Source organism: Triplophysa dalaica, chromosome 10 (assembly GCF_015846415.1).
Source record: "Triplophysa dalaica isolate WHDGS20190420 chromosome 10, ASM1584641v1, whole genome shotgun sequence".
In the NCBI taxonomy this organism is placed as follows: Eukaryota; Metazoa; Chordata; class Actinopteri; order Cypriniformes; family Nemacheilidae; genus Triplophysa; species Triplophysa dalaica.
The window spans coordinates 20926197-20946768 of record NC_079551.1 but is presented as its reverse complement, the minus strand read 5'-3'; the positions used below and the strand labels follow the sequence as shown (position 1 = coordinate 20946768).

At 36.6% G+C, this 20572-nt stretch overlaps 2 protein-coding genes across 3 annotated transcripts in view; one reads left to right on the top strand and one right to left on the bottom strand.

The window, feature by feature from the left end:
* The window catches only part of LOC130429807 (E3 ubiquitin-protein ligase RNF123), a 115609-nt gene that overhangs the window by 60442 nt on the left and 34595 nt on the right, over nt 1–20572 (top strand). The gene's annotated exons all lie outside the window — the stretch shown is intronic.
* Nucleotides 101–15821, bottom strand: amigo3 (adhesion molecule with Ig-like domain 3). Of its 2 annotated transcripts, XM_056758598.1 has the most exons (3): nt 15051–15821; nt 13413–14825; nt 101–634 (listed from the first exon to the last, which is right to left on the bottom strand). In XM_056758598.1, exons 2-3 carry the CDS (start codon nt 14706–14708, stop codon nt 557–559), a joined length of 1374 nt encoding a protein of 457 aa, XP_056614576.1. In that variant the 5' UTR covers nt 14709–14825; nt 15051–15821; the 3' UTR covers nt 101–556. The 2 variants fall into 2 exon arrangements, with proteins under 2 accessions (XP_056614576.1, XP_056614575.1); XM_056758597.1 differs by lacking the exon at nt 101–634 and having other exon boundaries at nt 12428–14825.

Sequence of the window (20572 nt, the reverse complement as noted above, 5' to 3'; positions counted from 1 at the left end):
GTTCAAAGTTGCTGTTCTGTATTGCGTCTCTCTATTGAAGTCAAAGTTGTTGAGTTTGTTTGTAACAAATAAAGCATACACAGCTGTAGTGCAGCAGTGAGTGAGTTGATTCTCTTTATTGCCTATAGTACATCATTTTTCACCTCCAAGTCACTGCCATGCTGTCCTGACATTCCCACAATGCAGCATTACACATTTATCCTCTAAATTTCCATTTAAAATACAAGCTCTCACGGATGGAGGGATTCATATTGTCATCTACTCTACATTTGTTTCATTCATTATTGCTTTAAACAGGTATTATAGAAAGATATATGTGGCATTCATAAACATTATTATTTGAACATTATCAGAACATCATCGTTGTTTAACGGAGCTGCCGGCTTATTTGTTTTTCTTGCCGATACACGCGTGGGCAGTATTTTCATGAACAGTTTTTTTTGTAAACACAGCGTTTGGAAAGAAAAGGTCTTGAGATTGGTAGCTGGTGACCTTTTTACAGCAGCCGTGCCGGAGGTTAAGGCCTGATATGTTTTCGAAGTTTTATCCGCAGAGATTATTGTGGCGATGTTTGAGTGGTCCATATGTCAGGAGCCCGCTGCTGGGCGACTGCTGATTTGGATTGAAAGATTTTCTGAGGAAAAAGAAAATGAGAAAGAAACAGAGAGAGAGAAAATTAGAATTGGGAAAATCCTTAATAGATTGCTTTGGCTTGATGTTGTACTGTTGGCATTTGATACATCCATAAGTTCAAATTAAATATTAGTCTTTAAACAGTTTTTCGGAGTCATTATTAAGAGGAAAATTGTCTGAAATGAAAAGTCTGGCATTTATTTGTCTTCATTTTGTTCCAAACAGGATGTTTTTTTTCAATGCAACACCAAATGATACATTTTAATGTGCATTTATATATATGCGGAAACCCAATCGTGCCAAAATTTTAAATAAATAAATACAAAAATAAATCCATGAAGAAATGTAAAAAAGCGAAAAATAAATAAATGAATACAGAAATTGAATTGAATGGAAAAAATATTTAAACGTATATTATTTATTTAAACATTTCTTAATTTTTTGTGTATTTATTTTATGCATTTATGCTAATATATATGAATTTCGAAATTTTTATATGTTCACTTTTATTTTTATTAAGTTTATTTATACATTTCTGTGTCCATATGGTAATGAGGGGGCGTGTCTTGCTTCAGACATTGCAGTCGAGCACAGAGTGGTGCTGTAGGCCACAGGTAAACTCTAAGGCCATAGTAACATATTTTGCTTTGACAAAATGACATGCAAGAGTTGAGTGTGACCATACTTAAGTTTAAATAAAAATTTTCATTAATTTTTGTTCTTTCTATAAAATTGATTTATCTTTGTATTTGTTTATTTTTAATTTTTGCAGGATTGGGCTTCCATAATATAACTCTATTTTCCAATCAATCTCAATGCCCCGAAAATGACAAAATGGCACCACAAATGTAGCCCACACTCCAAATATTCTACATAATATATAATAATAAATTATTTAAATACCTGGGCTGTCAAAGGATTGATCGCATCCAGTATTAAAGTTTGTGTTTACATAATATGTGTCTGCACTGTGAATATTAATTTTGTATTTTTAATTCATCGCGATTAACAAAACTGATATTTTATCATTGGCTGAGCTATTTCTTTAACATTAATGAAAGTGCCCACAAACCATAGGTGGCACATCTGAGCTTCATTACACTGGCATCTGTCTTACTAAGAACATTTCAACACAAAGAATCACAACCCTGTTGCTCTGTCATTCATTTGCATGTGTGTATTTGTGCCCATCTGACTCGCTTTGGGATGAAGTCCAAGCGACAGAGCCTTTCTTACTTGGCTGGAACGGCGACAAGATAACCGTCCTTTGAATCGTGTTGCCCAGCATGTGATTCGCAAAGGCTGAAACGAAATCTAAGGGCGAGACTGAGGCGGGAATGATTTGTTCATATTATTACAAAAAATATGAACACCCCAAATCTCAAACCAGTCATAAAACAGAGACAATAGATTCATTTTAAGAGGGAAATTAGACTGGAAATTAAAATCAGGGCTTCTCCATCACACAAATCTAAATGAGTTTATTTCGTTCAGTTCTGAGCAGACTGAGATCAATTCAGTTTACAGCCTTGTCAACGCTGTAACAACATCACCTTCTCTCGCATTAGCACATGCCACAATGCAAGTGCTAAAAAATGTACTTTTAGTTCACCTCGTAGTGCTTCAGAAAAATGTTTCTCTGTGTGGTTATAGGGATATGAAACGGGTGTTTTTGTACTTGACTGAGGTGCCAGCATTCTGGGATTATTCCCAGCTCTGTGAGAGTCGCGCTGCAGGTGGCTGACATTCCCCATCTGAAAGTACCGGTTAGGTGCAGCCAATTGGAGATGTGGAACTGCTCCACAGTTAAAGCATTCACTTGTGAATAAAATGATTTTTTTATGTTACTATATGAAGTGTAAGAAGGAATCACAGCAAATTTGAGGCACACTTAAAGGGTAGGAACACCCAAAAATAAGCAAATTATCATCATTTATTCACTCTCATGTCATTCATAACCTGTGTATTACTTTTTTCTCTGGAACATAAAAGAAGATATTTTGTGAAATGTCTCAGTTGTTTTGTGTCGATACAATGGAAGTCAATGGTTGTCTGGTTATTGACATTCATTAAAATATCTTCTTTTGTGTTGATTTTTGTGTAAACTTTAATAAACTGTACAGCTTAGATAACAATAACATATCTTTTTTTTATCTATTAAGTTGCATTTCAGTCACATGTTTTGATCATAGCACAAAATACAAATACATTGCTGGCTTTTTAAGAATAAGGTTATACACTGTAACCCGAATACTCAAAGTAATTAAACAGATTAAGTGATGTAAACTTAATTTTATAAAAAAAAGTTAAATTTACTTAAATGTGTTAAATTCCTAAACACATTCTTCCTTTTTGAGTTAATTATATTGATTATTTAATAACTGTGCTAATCTCAGTTCTGAGATCATAAATCAATGTGTTTAATCTATGCTTAAAATGAATAATAAGAGAAACTTAAAAATGATGTTTACCTTACTTAATAATAAATCTATGTGTAATTATTTTTTAAGTTCTGTCTACTTTATTTCAAGAGAAGGATAAATTAACATTTTAAGTCACGCTAACTAAAAGAATTGAGAACTTTAATTTAACAGTAATCAAAAACTGAAAGTTCTGCTTACTTATACGAGTTGCCTTTTTTTTGAGTATTGCAAACTTATCCAGGTTTATAGTGTAGATGTTTTGCTAAAAGCAAAATTTGTGATGGTTTGACCATCTGGTGCAATATTTAAAGCAATGTTTGATCCAATCATGCTCTAGCAGAACATCACTATGTTGGGTCAACATGTGTACATGTCCAACTCTAAACAAAGCAAACATCTATTGAGCTGAATGAGCCGTGTCCACCTGTTGTTGTCATACAGGGCAGGTGCCTGGGTTTTCCTTGTTTTGCATTATTGATCATTCATAGCAAATATTGCAGAGAACGAAGCTTAAATATATATAAATAACATGCTTGTGTGCTGTTGTTGACTACACTCAATTTGAGTTCTTCTCGCTTTTATTTTTGTAATGATCAGGGTTGCGTTTACCAAAAGCATCATAAGGCTAAGTGCATCGTAAAACAAAGCGTACGAATCATCTTAGACTTACGTACCATTTCCCAAAAGCTTTGTAACTAAAGTAGCAGTTGAAAATCGTCATAGATCTAAAAATTAAATGACTGAACATAAATTAGTAAAGTAAAGAAAAAAACGATATAGTATGGGCAAGTTATTGGTTCTAATAAATGATGCATGTTTGTAGCTGGATTGCCGTATTAAAGTTACCCTACATTTTATGGAAAGTAAAAATGTTTTTAAAATGGAAATGGTCAAAATGCTTACTTGGTGGTAGTCCTATCTACACAAAGATACAGTATTACGTTGCACAAAAAATGTCTTAAACAACATTAAACATTAAACAATATTCACCTACCACATGCACATCCAATGAAATACAAGCGTGTTTTACAAAAACGAGACGTTATATAAGCTGGCAACTGAAAAACGGATAGCGACTCATAAGTAGTACTTAAAGCACTGCTACCTGCAGTCGTGTTTAGTGCATTTTCGTGAAACGCACGTGAAACGATGTTGAATGTTCACAAAGTGATAGCGTCTTGTAAGTGCTAAGATCCATCGTTATCGGGAATCGCAGCCCAGGGGTGCGTTTCCCGAACAATAACAGAACTCGCTAGTTAACCATCATAGTACAATGCATCGTTGGGGAAATGAACGATGTAGTAACTCTGTCGGAGATCAATTGTTTGAACCAAGTTGGTTCAGCAATCTAGTTGATGACGTCACACAGCTGGAGGAGTAATGACGTCTACTAATAAATACGTTCAGATTGAATTAAAGCAAATAACGTACATTGCATTTATGGACTACTTTTATTATCCTATTTTTTATATTTGTTGTTTTATTCCATGATATTTAATTCAACCTTAGTTGTTTGTTTTTAGGTGAATGGCTGTGGTGTTTATACTGACTTTTCACCTTAAAGATGATGACGAATATAACTAAAAGTTAAAAAAGTATATATAATTAATTAATACATTGATGTATTATCAAAATAAATGAACTAATAAAAGTATTATTTTCTATTATGTTATATTTTTTGTTATATGAATTGTAGGAATTAAAACACTCGAAATTATAATTAAATATGATCAAATTAACTATTAATGATATGATATATTATTAAAATAAATAAACCTATAGTAATATTACTTTCTATTGTTTTATATTGTTTATTATATTAATTATAACAATTACAACACACATAGGGACAGTCCAAATTATAATTATATTTTATATATTTAATTATTAATAAAATTATGTATTATCAAAATAAATAAACTAATATTCATATTTTTATCTATTATCTTATATTGTTTCTTTTAATTTAAATCAATCTTTTTATTTATATAGTTAAAGTTCTTGATAGGAACAAACATTAATAAATAGTTTATTGTTTTACATTTATTTAATTTTATTATTATTTTGGAATAAGAGTGTCTATATTGCTTCCTTTAAACTTGAAGAGTGTTTGAATAGTCACACATAAACATTGGCAGCACGGATACTTAACTGTGTAATGCTTCACAGTTACATTTTCACATGCACGTCTTGTTTTATAAATCTATAAATCTTTCAGGATCATCTTGAAAAAAGCAGCAGTTATCTGGAGTTTAACCCTGCAAACATCTAAATCTTTTGTCTCTCATGTGATTTATTTGCAATCTGTTTGATAGCAGTACTAATATGGTAATGGCCTTTGAACGTTACTTCAGATTTAATTGGTTGCCTGCTCTTCGCAGCACATGTGCCAGTAAGTCATTGTAAGTTTGCCCTGGATGGCTTCATTAAATACCAGCGGAGTGGCTAAATGTCGGCTAAGAGTTCACATTAACATTGCCTGCTAATGAACTTGAGCGGACTTAAGGCTCTGGGTTCATGTCTAAACATCCTGATAACTTTAAAGAGTGATAAAGGATATGCTTTCAAATAAATGAGTATAACTAATGAAGGAAGTGCTATCAGCTGACGGTGTTTATTCAGAAAACGGACACGCATGTATACACGTTGTGTATAAAGGTGAAATAACGTTTCAGCATTGGAGTGTAAGTTGCAGCAATGTAACGCAAAAGTGGATTTCCCTTAAAATTTTGGTAAAGAAAATTAATTTGGGCAATAACTTGTAGTAATTTCAAAATAAATTTAATATACAAGTTTAAGATACTTCTGTGAACGTCACACAAAAGTTCCTGGTAAATTCCTTGTAAACAACTATACCCATAATCTTAAAGAGGCCGCTGTCACCATGGAACAGCGAATCATGCCAGTCTGCTTAACAAATTAATAATGTTACTTGATTTTTTTATATTATAGTTTTTTAATATTTAAATGTAAATCTTCATTTATACAATGGTTAAAGCTGCAATTTGTAACTTTGAAATTCCTTTAGTCTTAGTTTTGAGTATTGTTTTTAGTCATTTTTTTATATGTTAAGTTTTTCTATTTGTATTAAGTATCATCTTAGTTTGCCCTGATTCACAACACAAAGCTACAATAATAAGCTCAATGCTGTCCTTCTACAACCTCGTCTCTCCATATTTCGTGATTTAGATTTTTTTCCATAAATCATTATTATTGGTCACCCTTTATGTTTTTCACAGGGTTTTTGAAAATATCAAACAAATAAAGTTTTAAAAATGATGGTCAACCTGTTACAACACAGTATTTAACTATTTAAAGGGATAGTTCACCCACAATTTTAATTCTGTCATCATTTAATCCCCTTTGAGTTGTTTCAAAGCGGTAAACAGTTCTTTGTTCTAATTCTCATAACCAAACAGTTCTTGTACCCCATTGACTACCACAGTAGAAAAAATCACTTTATTTTTTTGTTTTGTTGAACCCAAAAGAAGATATTTTTAAGAATGTAGGACAGAAATGTTTTTGGCACTTTTGACTACCGTTGTCATTTTTCCTACTGTGGTAGTCAATGGGGTCCAAGAACTGTTTGGTTACTCAAAGTATCCTTTGTTGTGTTCAACCAAACAGATACGTTTATACAGGTTTCAAACAACTAGAGAGTGAGTAATTCATAAAATATTTTTTGATTGGGTGAACTATCCCTTTAACAAATAGGCTACCGTGTTTTTTTCAATTTTCTGAAAAACATCAAATTTGGACATCTGAGGTTTTGAAAGGACAGCGATGATTAATGTGTTGAGCTATCGGGTCTATAGGGATTTTGCTGGAAATGTCAGTTGTTCATCATCACTCGCAAAGATATGTATGTAAAGAGGAACTGCAGTTCTATGTTTCAAACAGTGATGGCGACAGAGAGTTAAAAGTTACACATTTCGGCTGTAATAACATGATTTTTATATTGTTTATAGTGTCATTTGGCAGTACACCATGGACCGAACAGTTCATTCTCTCATAAAAGAGCTGGATAAATTAGTTAATGGCCGAGAATTTTTACTGTAGCGTCTATGGAGAGAATACATGGGAATAATATTTCAGGAATAATTTCTGCAGTTTACTGTGGCTTTTAAAACTGTACCTAAATTATTCTGCCATTTTCTACTGCAGTGAAGTTATTTTATTGCTCTATTATCGATCTTGATAATGTTTCTCGTGGTGTGTGTGAATGTGAGTTAGTTCTTATAATAATTTGTATTCGAGAAGGTTGACCTGTGAGGATCTCTGTTACTTTAACCCAGTCTTTGTCACCTTTCATCTTTCCGCGTTCACCTCGTGTGGATTGATTACATTTCACATTGGAATGGATCTAGGTCACTTCTCTTATTGCAAATCATTGATATCCAAAAACAATTTTATAATTTAAAGGTTTATCAAGACGGTATCAGGATAGGCAGAGATTGGCTTTTAATGGAAGTGATGTATAGATTTTGAATGGTTGGATTTCTAAAGTGCTGAAGTCAGAGAGCTCATACATAGTTAATAAGGACTGCCAGACATTTAATGTAAAGCTGTACTTCAGAGGGTCCGTCCTCTTCGAGTACACTAGGCTTCTCTTCATGACATAAAAGCATTATAATGTTTAGAAAACAACCCATCATGCATACAGAGCTGCCTGCTGCCAAATAATGTTCATTTCAACGGCTTTCAATCAAACGAAAAATTGTCGTCTATTGTAATAACTTTAATGCTGCAGTCTATAACTTTTGCCTCTCTGTCGCCATCTCTGTTTGAAACAATTGCAAGTTACTTTATGTACTTATCTTTATTTTGGTTCGAGTCAAATTATGTTTTGCTGAAATTTCCCACGACAGCTTATATATTAAATCATACTTATCAGCTTATAGTGAATTTGTGTAGGGAAATTTGACTTTTTAATAACTGTTTTTTTGTTTATTTCAATCAAAGAAAAGTTTTGGATTGAGGCTTTAAATGGGATAATCTTCATTGCCAACCCTATTCCAATGACATCATAGTGATGTGTAGTATTATGTCACATAAACAGACGAAACCAAAAAGATCAAAAAAATTTCAAGGATAAATTCATCTCCTCCTCCAAAGTTCCTCCCGCCTGCACAACTCCAGTTATTACAGATCAAGCATCACCTTCAGAGGATTTATGTCAGATTACACATAAATCTTTCCTAACATTATTTGTATGGCTTCAGTCTGATCAAGAAGAGCTATAAATATTCTTGATCAAGTTATTTTGAATATCTTTGAAATGGGTGGACCAAAATACGATAAAAATGAATAAACTAAATACAGTCATGACTTATTTATACCATTTTCTTAACGTGAACAGTCTTGGCTACATTGATTTCTTGGCAGTTTTTCCAAGTTTAGTAAGCTTTTTGTGTTCATCAGAAATGGTTTTTAACGCAAGTGTTCATTACAGTTTTTCATGCGTTCAGGTCCCTTTTAACTGTTTGGAAATAGATTCACGCTAATGAATTACACGTTCCTCATTTACATCTTCACAGCCTGTTGGGCAAAACTGTTGGGTTTCTCCTGCTGTGCTTTAATGATAGAAATCTTGCAGAAAGGCGGAAAATGAAAGCCGATCTGATGTGAATGTGATTGCATTATGGGAGACTAAAACTGTGTGTCTCTTTATTTTCATGCTGGCACTGCTCAAGATCTTTCCACATTTAATCGTATATTGTCTGGAATATATTTACACAGAACAAATGTGGAAGTAGGTTCACACAGAATCCAATGTGATTAAATGAAACAGAAGTACGAAACATCCGCAAGTAGATTTTCGCATTAGTGCCAAATTATTGTCACCATAAATAATAAATGAAAATAGAGATCAATAAATAAATCCATAGGCTTCGAATCCTTTCTCCTCTTTTCTCCCACGCTACTCACTTTTTGTATTTGAACATTTAGAGATAATGCCTACAATTTTTTGTTTAAAGAACATATAGTCTGTTTTTAAGCATGCTGCCAACAAGCATTAATATTGTAATAATTTAAAAGTGGGAGTTACTGTACGTACTTTAACAGAATTGAGTCCGTTGGGAGTTTGATAAAACAATAACTAAACCTTCTGTAAACATTATCCAGTAGCCGCTGAGGCTGTGTGGGGCCAATGAAAAAGTTATCGCATTTTCATTAAAGATTACAAAAAGGGTCAGTTTTGACTTTGTTAACATTAAGCACCATCTGTTTCAGCCGTGGTTAAGAGAAGATATGTTGGAATCCTTTCCAGCGTGTGGCTTAAACAAATGCACATATTGATCTTCCTACACAGACGTCTGAAGCTCATTAAAGTGCCCAAAAAGAATCTTATAGACCAGCTGTAAAGCTTAACAGATGATTAAAGGATTTCAACTTTTTATTACATTTACATTTTACGCAAGCTGATGTTCTTGTCGGGTGTATTAAAAAACGACATTCTTCTGCTTGTTAAAATGTCGGATTGTGTATCCGCTGTGGAATGATTGAGATCCTATACAGTTTACTTGTGGTAAATATATTTCCATATTTTAAAGAGATAGTTCACCCAAAAATGAAAATTCTGTCATCATTTGCTTACCCCCTTGTCATTTTAAACCTGTATGACTTTCTTTTTGCTGTTGAACATAAAGAAGATATTTTGAAGAATGGCAGTAGGGAGAACCCATTCACTGCTTTACAAAACCAATACAAGACAATGTGTACCGCTGTTGTTCGGTTACCGACATTCTTCAAAATATCTTATTTTGTGTTCATTCAGGTCTAAAGTGATGAGAGCGGGTGAGTAAAAGATGACAGAATTAAAATTTTGGCGTGAACTATCCCTTAAATGTAAAAAACTGGTTTATGTTATTTACAAAAAATTGACAAGACATGTTAGGTAATGTGAAAAAACAGACGCAGGTTTCGATTCCAAACAGGAAGCATTAACTTCTTATTAAGGGTTTCATGTTTTGTGTCTTTTGGCTGGTGTACGTTCCAAATTAAAGTAGAAAATGCATCGACTACCAGATGGTTATTAAAAATCAATATCATTTTTGTTGGATATCTAGCAAAAGGAGTCATATTGTGATATATACTGTTGCCGTTATATATCACTCACACTGTAATATAAGATTTCGTCATAACGTCTACCCCTGGCCTTGAGTGTTTTTATCTGTTAGGGAGTAAATGAAATGTTGCCGTGTTTATTACATGCGCACACACACACATATTGCATGTGTCAAAAAGCCTCTTTAACACCCAAACCTTAGGTTAAAATAGAGCTCAGCTCAAATTATGTTTCTCTTTTTTTTGCGTTTTGACATATTGTTGTGTGACAGTATTGATCCTCAGTGATAAATAATAGAGTGATGTGTGGACCAAGCACAGCTCACAGGCAGCACCTGCACCCCACTCGACACAGTTCCCCTTTACACCGCATGAAAAGACACGTATACAGCAAAACATGCATTCAGAAAGGTGAAAACAATGAAATGTTATTTGAGCGAGATAAATATTGTCCTGCATTTGAGTGTTTGTTATAGACCCTGCTGCAAGACGTAAACAAGATCTGTCCAGCACTTTTTAAGTCTTAAAGATGTTTGATTAATATTTTAGATTTAGTGTATTTGTTTGCAAGTGTTGAATAAACTAAAACAGGAAGTGATTCTGGATTAGTGTTGTTTTCATATTGCAAATTGCTCAATAGTTCAGAGCCCGAGGCTTTGTGGGACCAGATAAATTGTATGAATTTGATGGTTAGATTTAGGTGATGGGGTTCCTTATTACTATTTACTAATAATTGTAATAATGATTCACATTCAATAATGATTCACATCTTAAATTTCACATTTATCTTAAATTCATACAAATTAGCGATCTTGTAAAATAGTTATGAATTGCTGTGAGATCATTATATGAAGTTTTGAGTCACAGATTCTCTTTGTCCTTTTCAAAACCAATTTTCAATCGGATTCAGTGGCAACAACATAAACTTTATGTGGCCCAAACTTAACTTCCGGTATCCGCAAAGAATCAATAACTGTTGAGTAGTTTTAATTTAATTGAATTGATTGATACAATGAATATTACAAACAATATTAATATAATTGAAATATAATATAAATTGTTATATTATAACCAAACACAGACCAGAAGTTAACTTTGGGTCAGGCACTTGCGTCCGATTAAAACGGTCTATATGACTTGTGTGTCAGCAAGTGAGACGTTTTATTAAATAATTGATAACTTTTTTATATGATGGGTAACAAATATCTTTAACAATCTTGTCCTATTGTAATTGTTTCATCAAACATTTGAGTAAACTTTAAAGTTCAGCACTTTGCTTCTCTTCAAAGTAAAACACTTCCAGCATTTGGGCTTGTGTATTACCATTTCTGTTCTGTGTGTAAATGAGACTGTCAGATCATGACATGATCAATCCCCACGTCAACGCTGCCAAACATGACAGAAGCTGGAAGCCATACGTCATGCAGTCTGACATTAAAGCCTGTTGCCTTGGATCTCAGCAGGCTCACAATGTACAAGCCGACAAAGAACATTCAGGACAGGAGAATATGCGCAGCGCATGCACGATTTTTAGGCTGAACGTGAGTCCATGCAGATTAGAAACAGTGTGATGATGATGATCTCGTGACGATGATGATAATAGTGGTTGTGGTTTTAATGACAGTAGTGCAGCTTTATTTCATAAAGCAGATGGTGCACAAGAATTAGTATGCAGTTATTCTGGGGGAGATGGGCTTCGGCTCAAGGGTAATGTACTATTGCAAAGTTCACCCTGTGACTCCATGTTTTAATTTCTGGGTCACAGTATATCACCGAATCATAAGTCTGTTTAATATGAATAACTCCCTTCACTGAGAGGACATTAGCATCTTTGGAATAAAAGAAAGAAAACAGCTGGTTTGATGGTCTTGTATACTTTGAACTGGTCTCCCAGCATCACCATGCTGGTGTCCCCCTATCTGGACAGGATAAACATTGCCAACTTTTGGACATCAACAAACAACTTCTTAGCTTTTTTCGAGTAGGATAGTGCCGTGAAATCATTGGTCAGTTATACTTTTGTATACCATTGCCAAGCTCATCAAGTCTTTTTGCACACCATTGCAAATACGAAGCCATGATATTTATGTCATGACTAATACGTGTGTCTGGTTGCCAGGAGCTTTCAACATTGATAACCTTGTTAGACTTCTCATGTTAGAATTCATTTGTGTGTTTGAACACAGTACTATGTGTATTTGCAAAGCAGAAACATTGGCACACTTGGAGTTTGGCCAAAGCATTAATATGACTTGACAATAAAAAGGCAGACATTTACCTCTGGGGTCGAAGCAGAAGGATTTATTAAGAAGGTGATAAAGAAGGAATTGTGAGAGTAGAGGGAGTGGTGGACAAAAGGGAAACATGGAATGCTTAGGAAAGGGGAAAAGTATTCCAGTATGTAAACAAAACTTTCACAGATTCTGTTTCACTCAAGTTATAATCCCATTAAGGTTGGGATTGGAAGTTTGTGTCATATCCGCATCTTTTTTAGAGCACAGTTTTTCAAACAACTTTCACTAGCTCAACATTTACGCTCTGGATCCATTTTCTTTGTGAATTTACAAGACAGACAAGGTCCCGAAACGGATTACAACTAACAACAAAATGGTAATGAGAAACACGGGTACAATGACTTAAATCTAAAAAAATCAACATTCTAAAAGTCTGTAAAAAACTAGAAAATCAGTATGCACTTGTCATTCTCCTTCATATCCGTCATGCTCTTTCTAAAGTAATAACATGGGTTTATGTGGTATTTAGTAAGATATAGGCTCTGGACAAGGCATTCATAGCTAAGGATCTATCAAGGCTCAAGCAGTGTTAAAGGGGAAGCATTTTACCCTTTTTAGCATTATCGTTCACCAATTCCTTCGTCTTTTACCATGATGGCTCAGTAAAGCCTTAAAGCTGATTTACGGTAACGCTCAGCTCCATCTTTTTGCCTTTTTGTTTATTATACCTTTCTGTTTGAATGTGCTTTTTTCCTACTGTGTATGGTTCCCTGCCTTGGGCTTTCCAAGCCTCTCCCTGATCTGTCCTGAGTAGCTGTGCAGTTGCGTACTGCCACGTAGTAAGAACCGCGCTCTCACTCGAGCAGGTCATCAAAATAACAGCAAGCAGCCTCTATGGCACAATTGTGATGTCTGAGAAGACAGAGGTGACCGAGTCGGCATCGCTCCGCGTTACCGTCAGCCTGGGGTGATCGGGGGCCAGTGCTGCCCGCGGCCTCCCATTCTGTGTCTCCTTGATGGGTTCCAGAAAGGCCACATGCTTGTTGTTACTGACCTTGCGGCCGGGGCCCTCCGTGGTGGCAGGTGGCGTGGGAGACATGATAGACGATTGGGCGCTGCATTCGTTTGCAGGACTTGGCGTCGATAGTGGGAGCTGCTTGCGGCACCAGCACCGGCAAGGCGTCAGGTAAAGGTACATAAGAACCAGAACCAGGCTGACCACGCAGCACAATAGGGTTGTGTAGCCGGTGTTGAAAGGCTCATCCTCATGATGCTTTTCAACCACCGTAACGTTCACTTCTCGAGTCTCGTTGCGTGACTCCTGATGGTTAAGAACCATGCAGAAGTACATCCCAGAGTCATTCGTTTGAGCTGCCAAGATTTCCAAGGTGCCATTTGCATACATTCGCAGCCTGGTGTTACCAGGGGGAGCAATGTACTCCTTTTGCGGGGACACCCACAAGAAGGTGAGATGCTTTCCCATTAATGATGTTTTACAATCCAAAAGCAACAAATCCCCAGCGTCTGCTGTCAGACTCTCTTTCTCCACGTACGGTTTTAAAGTGCAGTTCTCAAAGTATCGCATGTGTTGGAGAAACCTCACTGAAGCGCGCGGCTCGCCGTAAAGCAAGCAGGTGTGCTCCTCTCGGAAGTCTTTCACGGAATTGAAGCCTCGCTGCTCCCAGTGTTTGAACATGATGTACATGGAGCAGTCACAATGGAGAGAGTTGTTGTGCAGGAACAACCCTCGCTGTATTGATTCCTGTAGACCGAAAATGTACTCCACAGGAAGGTTGGGCAAACGGTTTGAGCTTAGGTCCAGGGTAATGAGGTTGGCATTTTCCTGGACTGAAAAGAAAGGGAAGTCTGTCAGCCTATTATGGCTCAGGTAAGCCTTACGGAGGTTTGTCAAACCCTTCAGGGCGTTGCTTTCCACCCTTACTATACGGTTGTTGTAAAGGAGCAACTCCCTGAGTCCTACTAATTCTTGAAAGTAGTGCTCCTCTATAACATTCAACTGATTAGATGAAAGGTCCAGGTGGCGTATGCTACTTGTATTCCTGAAGGTTCCTGGAGTGAGTTCGCTCAACCAATTGTGGGCTAGCCGTAAGGTGTCCAGATTGGGCAGTCCAGCGAAGCTGCCATCCTCAAGCTGTTTTAAGCAGTTGTGGTTGAAGTCCAACGTGGCCACCATTACAGGCAACTCTACAGGAACATGTTTGAGGCTGAGGTTGGTGCAGCTCAAGATATCGGATGCGATCAAACAACCAGAAGGGAGCTCGGCTCTGGCCAGCTGCAACAGGAAAGAGCTCAGCATCAGGGGTGCGGCCACACCCTGAGCACACATCATTGTGCCGGCAAGATGCTTCAGGTGTAAAACAGAGCAGCTAGAGGTTCACGGGTAGAGGTCCACACGGTGTTTGACTCAGAGCCTGCACCTGGGTTTAGTATTCCTATTATTTAAAATCTAACACATGGCAAGAAAAGAGAATGGAAAGACTTAAGTTTTTAAAAACAGTACTTATATTTCAAAATAGTCTTCTGTTAGCCTAAAGCATGAGAGTGCATGTATGAGAGAGGTGTATTATTATAATTCAATTAGCTCACTGTCAATTCAATCCACAGAGACATTATAGAGTGAAATTTTATACTTAGAAGTGCATAAAAGTTGCAGAGCGTAAATTGCTTTTACCTTAAGATTGCCAGCAGTTTCTCCTAATAGCTTATATCTCTTGTTTGTACGGCTCCCGCTCTCAACCATTACGGCTCTTGGATTTCCAGTGCTTCCCCAGATATCAGTTCATTCTTAAGTAGAGAGGAATGGAGAGCAAAAGTCATTGAAAGAAAAAACGCATTTGTTTTTGCCCCATCCCTGAGGCTGATCCCAACCTTCCGTGCAACATCCTTTTAACACTTGGTGTTGTTTTGCGGACGTGACATTTAGGAGGAGGTTTTTCTACCGAGTAAGCTTGCTTCAGCAGGCTGGAAGATGTTTTTTGAGAAAGTCAGCATCCTGTCCGGTTTAGTATCTATAATGTAACCCTCGGTTGAACAGCAGGCGCACGGCGTATCACATTGGCTCGGCTCCGCAGAAGCGCTCGCGAAGCAATCGATCTGTTGTTTGCTCAATTCAGAAGATAAGTTTGTTGCTCCAGAAAGTTAAAAAAATCCTTGATTTTTTTGTCGATTCAGGTCATTTTGTTTACTATCAAGTCACACACCATGCTTGGTGGGTAAGAGCTGCTACTTTCATCCAGTTGGCTTTGAAGCTTTCGGTGTCCACGTGGCATTTGGAAAAGCTAATAAAAGATGATTGCCAGATTGAACTATCATAAAAGATTCTTCTGCGTTCCTCTCGGGTCCTGGTTACACGTCAGTTTTTTCTTTCTCAGCATCCGACTCTCCTTTACGCTCTTGTGTTGTAAAGGTCTTTTCCTCTGTGTCTCTCTCACGCGGTGCTTGAGTGTGTACAACACTCCCTCTCTCTGTCTCTCTCTCTCTCTCTCTCTCTCTCTCGTTCTTTCTGCGCTCTATAAACACACTGGCATGGAGTTTTGGAGGAGGGGCATTATGGAGAGGAGTTCTACAGAGCACTGATTGGTTGAAGTCGGAGATCATGAAAGGCAAGTGTTTGCCAGAGCCTCCCATGATGGTGCTGTTTTTTTTCATTCTACCAATTATTAATTTCTTTTCGCAGGTAGCTCTTTGGCAGGTTGTGTTTGCTCTATTTTGCTTTTAATATTTCATTGACCCCTCTCCTTTAATGGTGATCTGAATAACCCCGTAATTGTTCGGATAAAATTTATCTTAATGCGAGAGAGTGGATTTAAAGGTGAATTTCTGCATATGTGCATATGACGTTAGTTATATCAAAAAGTAGAAGTGTACAGCTGTTAGATTAATGTTTATTTTTAGGGTGAATTGTGTAATTTCCATTAGCAGTACAGTCAGGTTCCAGAAGTAAAAATTTGATTCATTACTTTCACCACCGGGGAATACATTTTAACAGTGACTTATAACAGTTTAAATGCAGAATACTGTGAGCTCGGTGGGTGGTTATCACTTTTGTTGACTGTTTTCAAATGGAAAATGGAATCTGCTGAAGAATTATTAAAAAATAAAGTGCTTAAGAGAGTTTTGTGGCAATATCACAATAAATATTTTAGCTTCCTCAAGAAAGCCTTTCATCTGAGAATCTCAAATGAACAATTTGTTTATCGTTTTATAGTCTGAAATTGGCTATCGCAGTATAAGATTTTCACTGCTCGATTACAATTTCCCAATGCATTTATGATAACAATATTGTGATTTCTATTGATATAAAAAAATAATGAATAAGTCAAATTCCACTTTAATTTGGTTTATTTTGTGTTTTCTCTTTTGTGGCCAAATAAACAAAAAATAGTGTAGGGAGACGGAGAGAGTATTTGGAGAAAAGATATTTGGAAGAATGTTTGCAATCAAACAGTAATGATGCACTATTGACTACTATAGTAGTATAGCGCCCGAGAACTGTTTGTTTTATTCTTCCAAATATCTTTACGTGTGTTCATCTGAACAAAGAAAATGTGTAGATTAGCAACAACGTTAGGGTGAGTAAATGATGACATTTTGGATAAAATATTCCTTTGAAATCATTATTATTGTCAATACTGGTATATTGTTACACGACTCTGAAACCCTTTTTGAAAGCACCTTTCATACAATAGAAAGCTTCTGAAAGTTAAACAAAGTTAATAGTTCTTCATTGTACCATACGGGCCGACAAAACAATAAAGAAATATGAACCTTTATTTTATAGAGTGTGCTTATGAGGGTGCAGAGAAAAATCCTATCATGGAATCATGGGTAACCAAAAACGCCAAATAATCCAAGTGGCCATCGCCCTGTCTAACATAATCAAACTTTTCTCTCTCAACCTACTGTTATGTTTGTATTGTATTGAACAGGCATGGAAGATATTTTTCAAACACATGTCACCTTTAAGATCACAGTTCAGTCAGTGTTTGGAAAGAAGATTTAGTGTGTTTACAAAAAAGAAACATTTCTTTGAATATTGACTCGTACTCTGTTGCATCACACTAGATTTGACATAAAAGTAAATGCCCTTGGTCTTTGTGTCCTTGTTGGTCCTGTTGTTGTGTATTTGGTTCCCGAAAAACATATGCATGGTACAAGCGTGTATAGCTTGAATGCACTATATGTGTCACTTTGCCTTAAAGCGTCTGCCAAATGAATATAAATGTGGAGTACGCAGTTCATTGAGTATTCATTGTGTTAGTGTGCACACTATAAACCTGACAGTGCTCATACTCGTTCAAGCTCGTGGGTGTACGGCGTCCTTGAATGTGTTTGTCATGGCTGTGGAGAACCTTTATATTTAATAAATCTCTTTATATTTGTTGTAAGCCCATTGTATACAAGTGTATTAGCACCTGTGAGATTTTGACTGCGGTCATGATTCACTTTCCTTCGAATGCTACGCTGTGGGCCATCTCCAAAGGATTTGGGCACTGCTTCACCCACTGTCACACTTCCCTTTGATACACGACTCATTACTACTCATCATCTTCACCGGTTTACATCCATAACTAAATATCGAGGGCGGTTTCTGCAGGTTTCTCGCCTGAGGGGCACATATTTCACAGAGCGCTTAGCAAAGGCAGAGTCCAAGTTGTTCTCTGTCAACAGTCCCCTAAAATGACAATGTTCTGGAAAATTGGTTTCCTGGCCCTGAGCTTGCTCATTTCTCAAAAACAATCCTCTGAAAGTGAAGGAATCAGGCAGCGGGACAGGATGTGGAACCCTGAGGTTAATAGCTCAGCCTCTCTCGTAAAGGTTTCAAGACAGCATCAATTTGAGCCGGACGTTGCTTTGCACCTTTTCATAACTCTGACGCGAGAAGCAGTCAACCATCAAACTACTTATTATGATGTCCCTGCTGACGTGCGCGCCGCATTCTGACGGCATGACATATCCATCTGCTTTCAGAAACACCTTTGAAAGCACTTTCATAAAGTTTGAGACGGACGCAGTTATGGATGGTTAGCTTTCCTAAAACCATCTCGAAGATCACCCGGCCTTGATGTTGGAGATGGCTATATCATCTATCGCCTCATGACAGTTTGCTAATGCTTTTTAAAGATAATAGGTGATTCAAAGTCAATGGCGGGTCTTCTGACATGTTGTGTAATGGAAGCTGCTCTTAGCTGTTGATAAATGCTTTATAAGGTGTTGTAGAAGACCTTGGGGGTCTGTTGATGTATTCAAGGCATGCAGATACTGGATTCTCAATGGTTGCATAGAGGACAAACCGATGTGTCATGAACGTGCAGCGGAAACCATTCATTTGTGTTAGTTATAGAAAGGGAGCAGTGTTATGTGAGGTGGGTTACCTCATATTGCTTTGTACTCTGTGCATGGCTTAAAATAAATGAAAGTATGGATATCCTGTGACATCGTATACGATGATGCTCAGGAATTGTGTTGTAACAACTTTCTGGCAAACATTTTGGGATGGTCTTTCTCTCTTCTGACATTCTAAAAAGCCATGTGTGCAAATCAATGTCTTCGAAAAAATCTGAACTGGAACGGGTAGGTCTGGTAACTGAAAATGTGAGGATGGTTTGGAAAACTGAGGGTGGTTCTTACTCCGTCACCCAACATCAGTGCCTCACCTCATTGATGCCAGTGGTTTTAATATTAGATGCTTATTTGTAATTAAAAGCATATTTCACTTTCTGACAGAGACAAGAGCAATACTTCCGTAATCTTGTAAATATGGCATGAGCCTAACAGGAGCACTCATTAAATCAATTTAAAAGATCCACACAAAAATGAAAATGCGTCAAACTATATGTAATTTCAAACCGGTATAACTTATTTATTTCTTGTGCAGAACACAAAAGAAGATATTTTAAGGAAAGTTAATAACCAAACAACATTGAACCCCATTGACTTCCATTGTATGAACGCAAAACCACTGAGACATTTCTCAAAATATCTTCTATTGTGTTCCACATAAGAAAGAGTCAATAACAGGGTCGAATGATATGAGGGTGAATTAATATTGACAGAATTTTTGTTTTTCGAAGAACTGTCCCTTTAACCCTATTGAATAAAACTGCATATGGTGGTATGTTTTGATGCTGGTTTGTGCTGGTTTAAGCTGGTCCTTAGCCAGTCATGTGCTGGTCCATAGCTGGTTTAAGCTGTCAAACAAGCATCAAAACATACCTAACCCAGCATATGCTGGTTTGGTATGTTTTGATGGTGGTTTGTGCTGGTTTAAGATGGTCCTGTGCTGGTCCATAGCTGGTTTAAGCTGGTCATGTGCTGGTTAAAGCTTGTCCTTAGCTGGTCCATAACTGCTTACCGATGGTCAAACCAGCATCAAAACATACCTAACCCAGCATATGGTGGTTTGGTATGTTTTGATGCTGTGCTGGTTTAAGCAGGTCCTTAGCCGGTCATGTACTGGTCCATAGCTGGTTTAAGATGGTCATGTGCTGGTTTAAGCCAGTTAAACGAGCATCCAAAAATACCTAACCCAGCATATGCTGGTTTGGTATGTTTTGTGCTGGTTAAAGCTTGTCCTTAGCTGGTCCATAACTGGTTTACGACGGTCAAACCAGCATCAAAACATACCTAACCCAGCATATGTTGGTCTTGTATATAATACCAGCAAAAACGCTCATTGACTAGCCCATAGAACAAACTTTTCTAAGGAAACAGCTCAATCAATGCTCTTTTGCAATGGGTTGTTATAAACCACGAGACTATAAAACTCCTTTTATATCCTGCTACAATCTTTGAGGCTGAGAAAAGAACACAACACCAAAGACAAAGGCGACAGCTAAATGCCGCTTGCATAAGCTTCCTGTTAGTTTACATCCTATTAAATTTGAAAATATTGTTCTGTATCATGTGTCTGTTCAGTCAATCAACATATGAAGAGCTCTTTTCCAAAACGCTATAAATCCATTTTAATAGTTTTCATGAAAATTACATTTTTTTACCTAGACCCATACATTTTGTTAATATTCAATTTATCCTGTTAAAAAGGTCTGTTGGCTCAGTCTGAACATGTTAAACAATGATTGTTAAATGAAACAACAATATTGTCGATTATAAATTCAAATTTTATTTTTATTTTTTTCAAAACGCTACAAATCCATCCTCTTTTTCAAAAAGATGTTGGTTTATTTCTTTTTA

Bases quoted from the DNA above. Each gene is read 5' to 3' on its own strand.
- amigo3 (XM_056758597.1), bottom strand. From the start codon at position 14,708: ATGATGTGTGCTCAGGGTGTGGCCGCACCCCTGATGCTGAGCTCTTTC.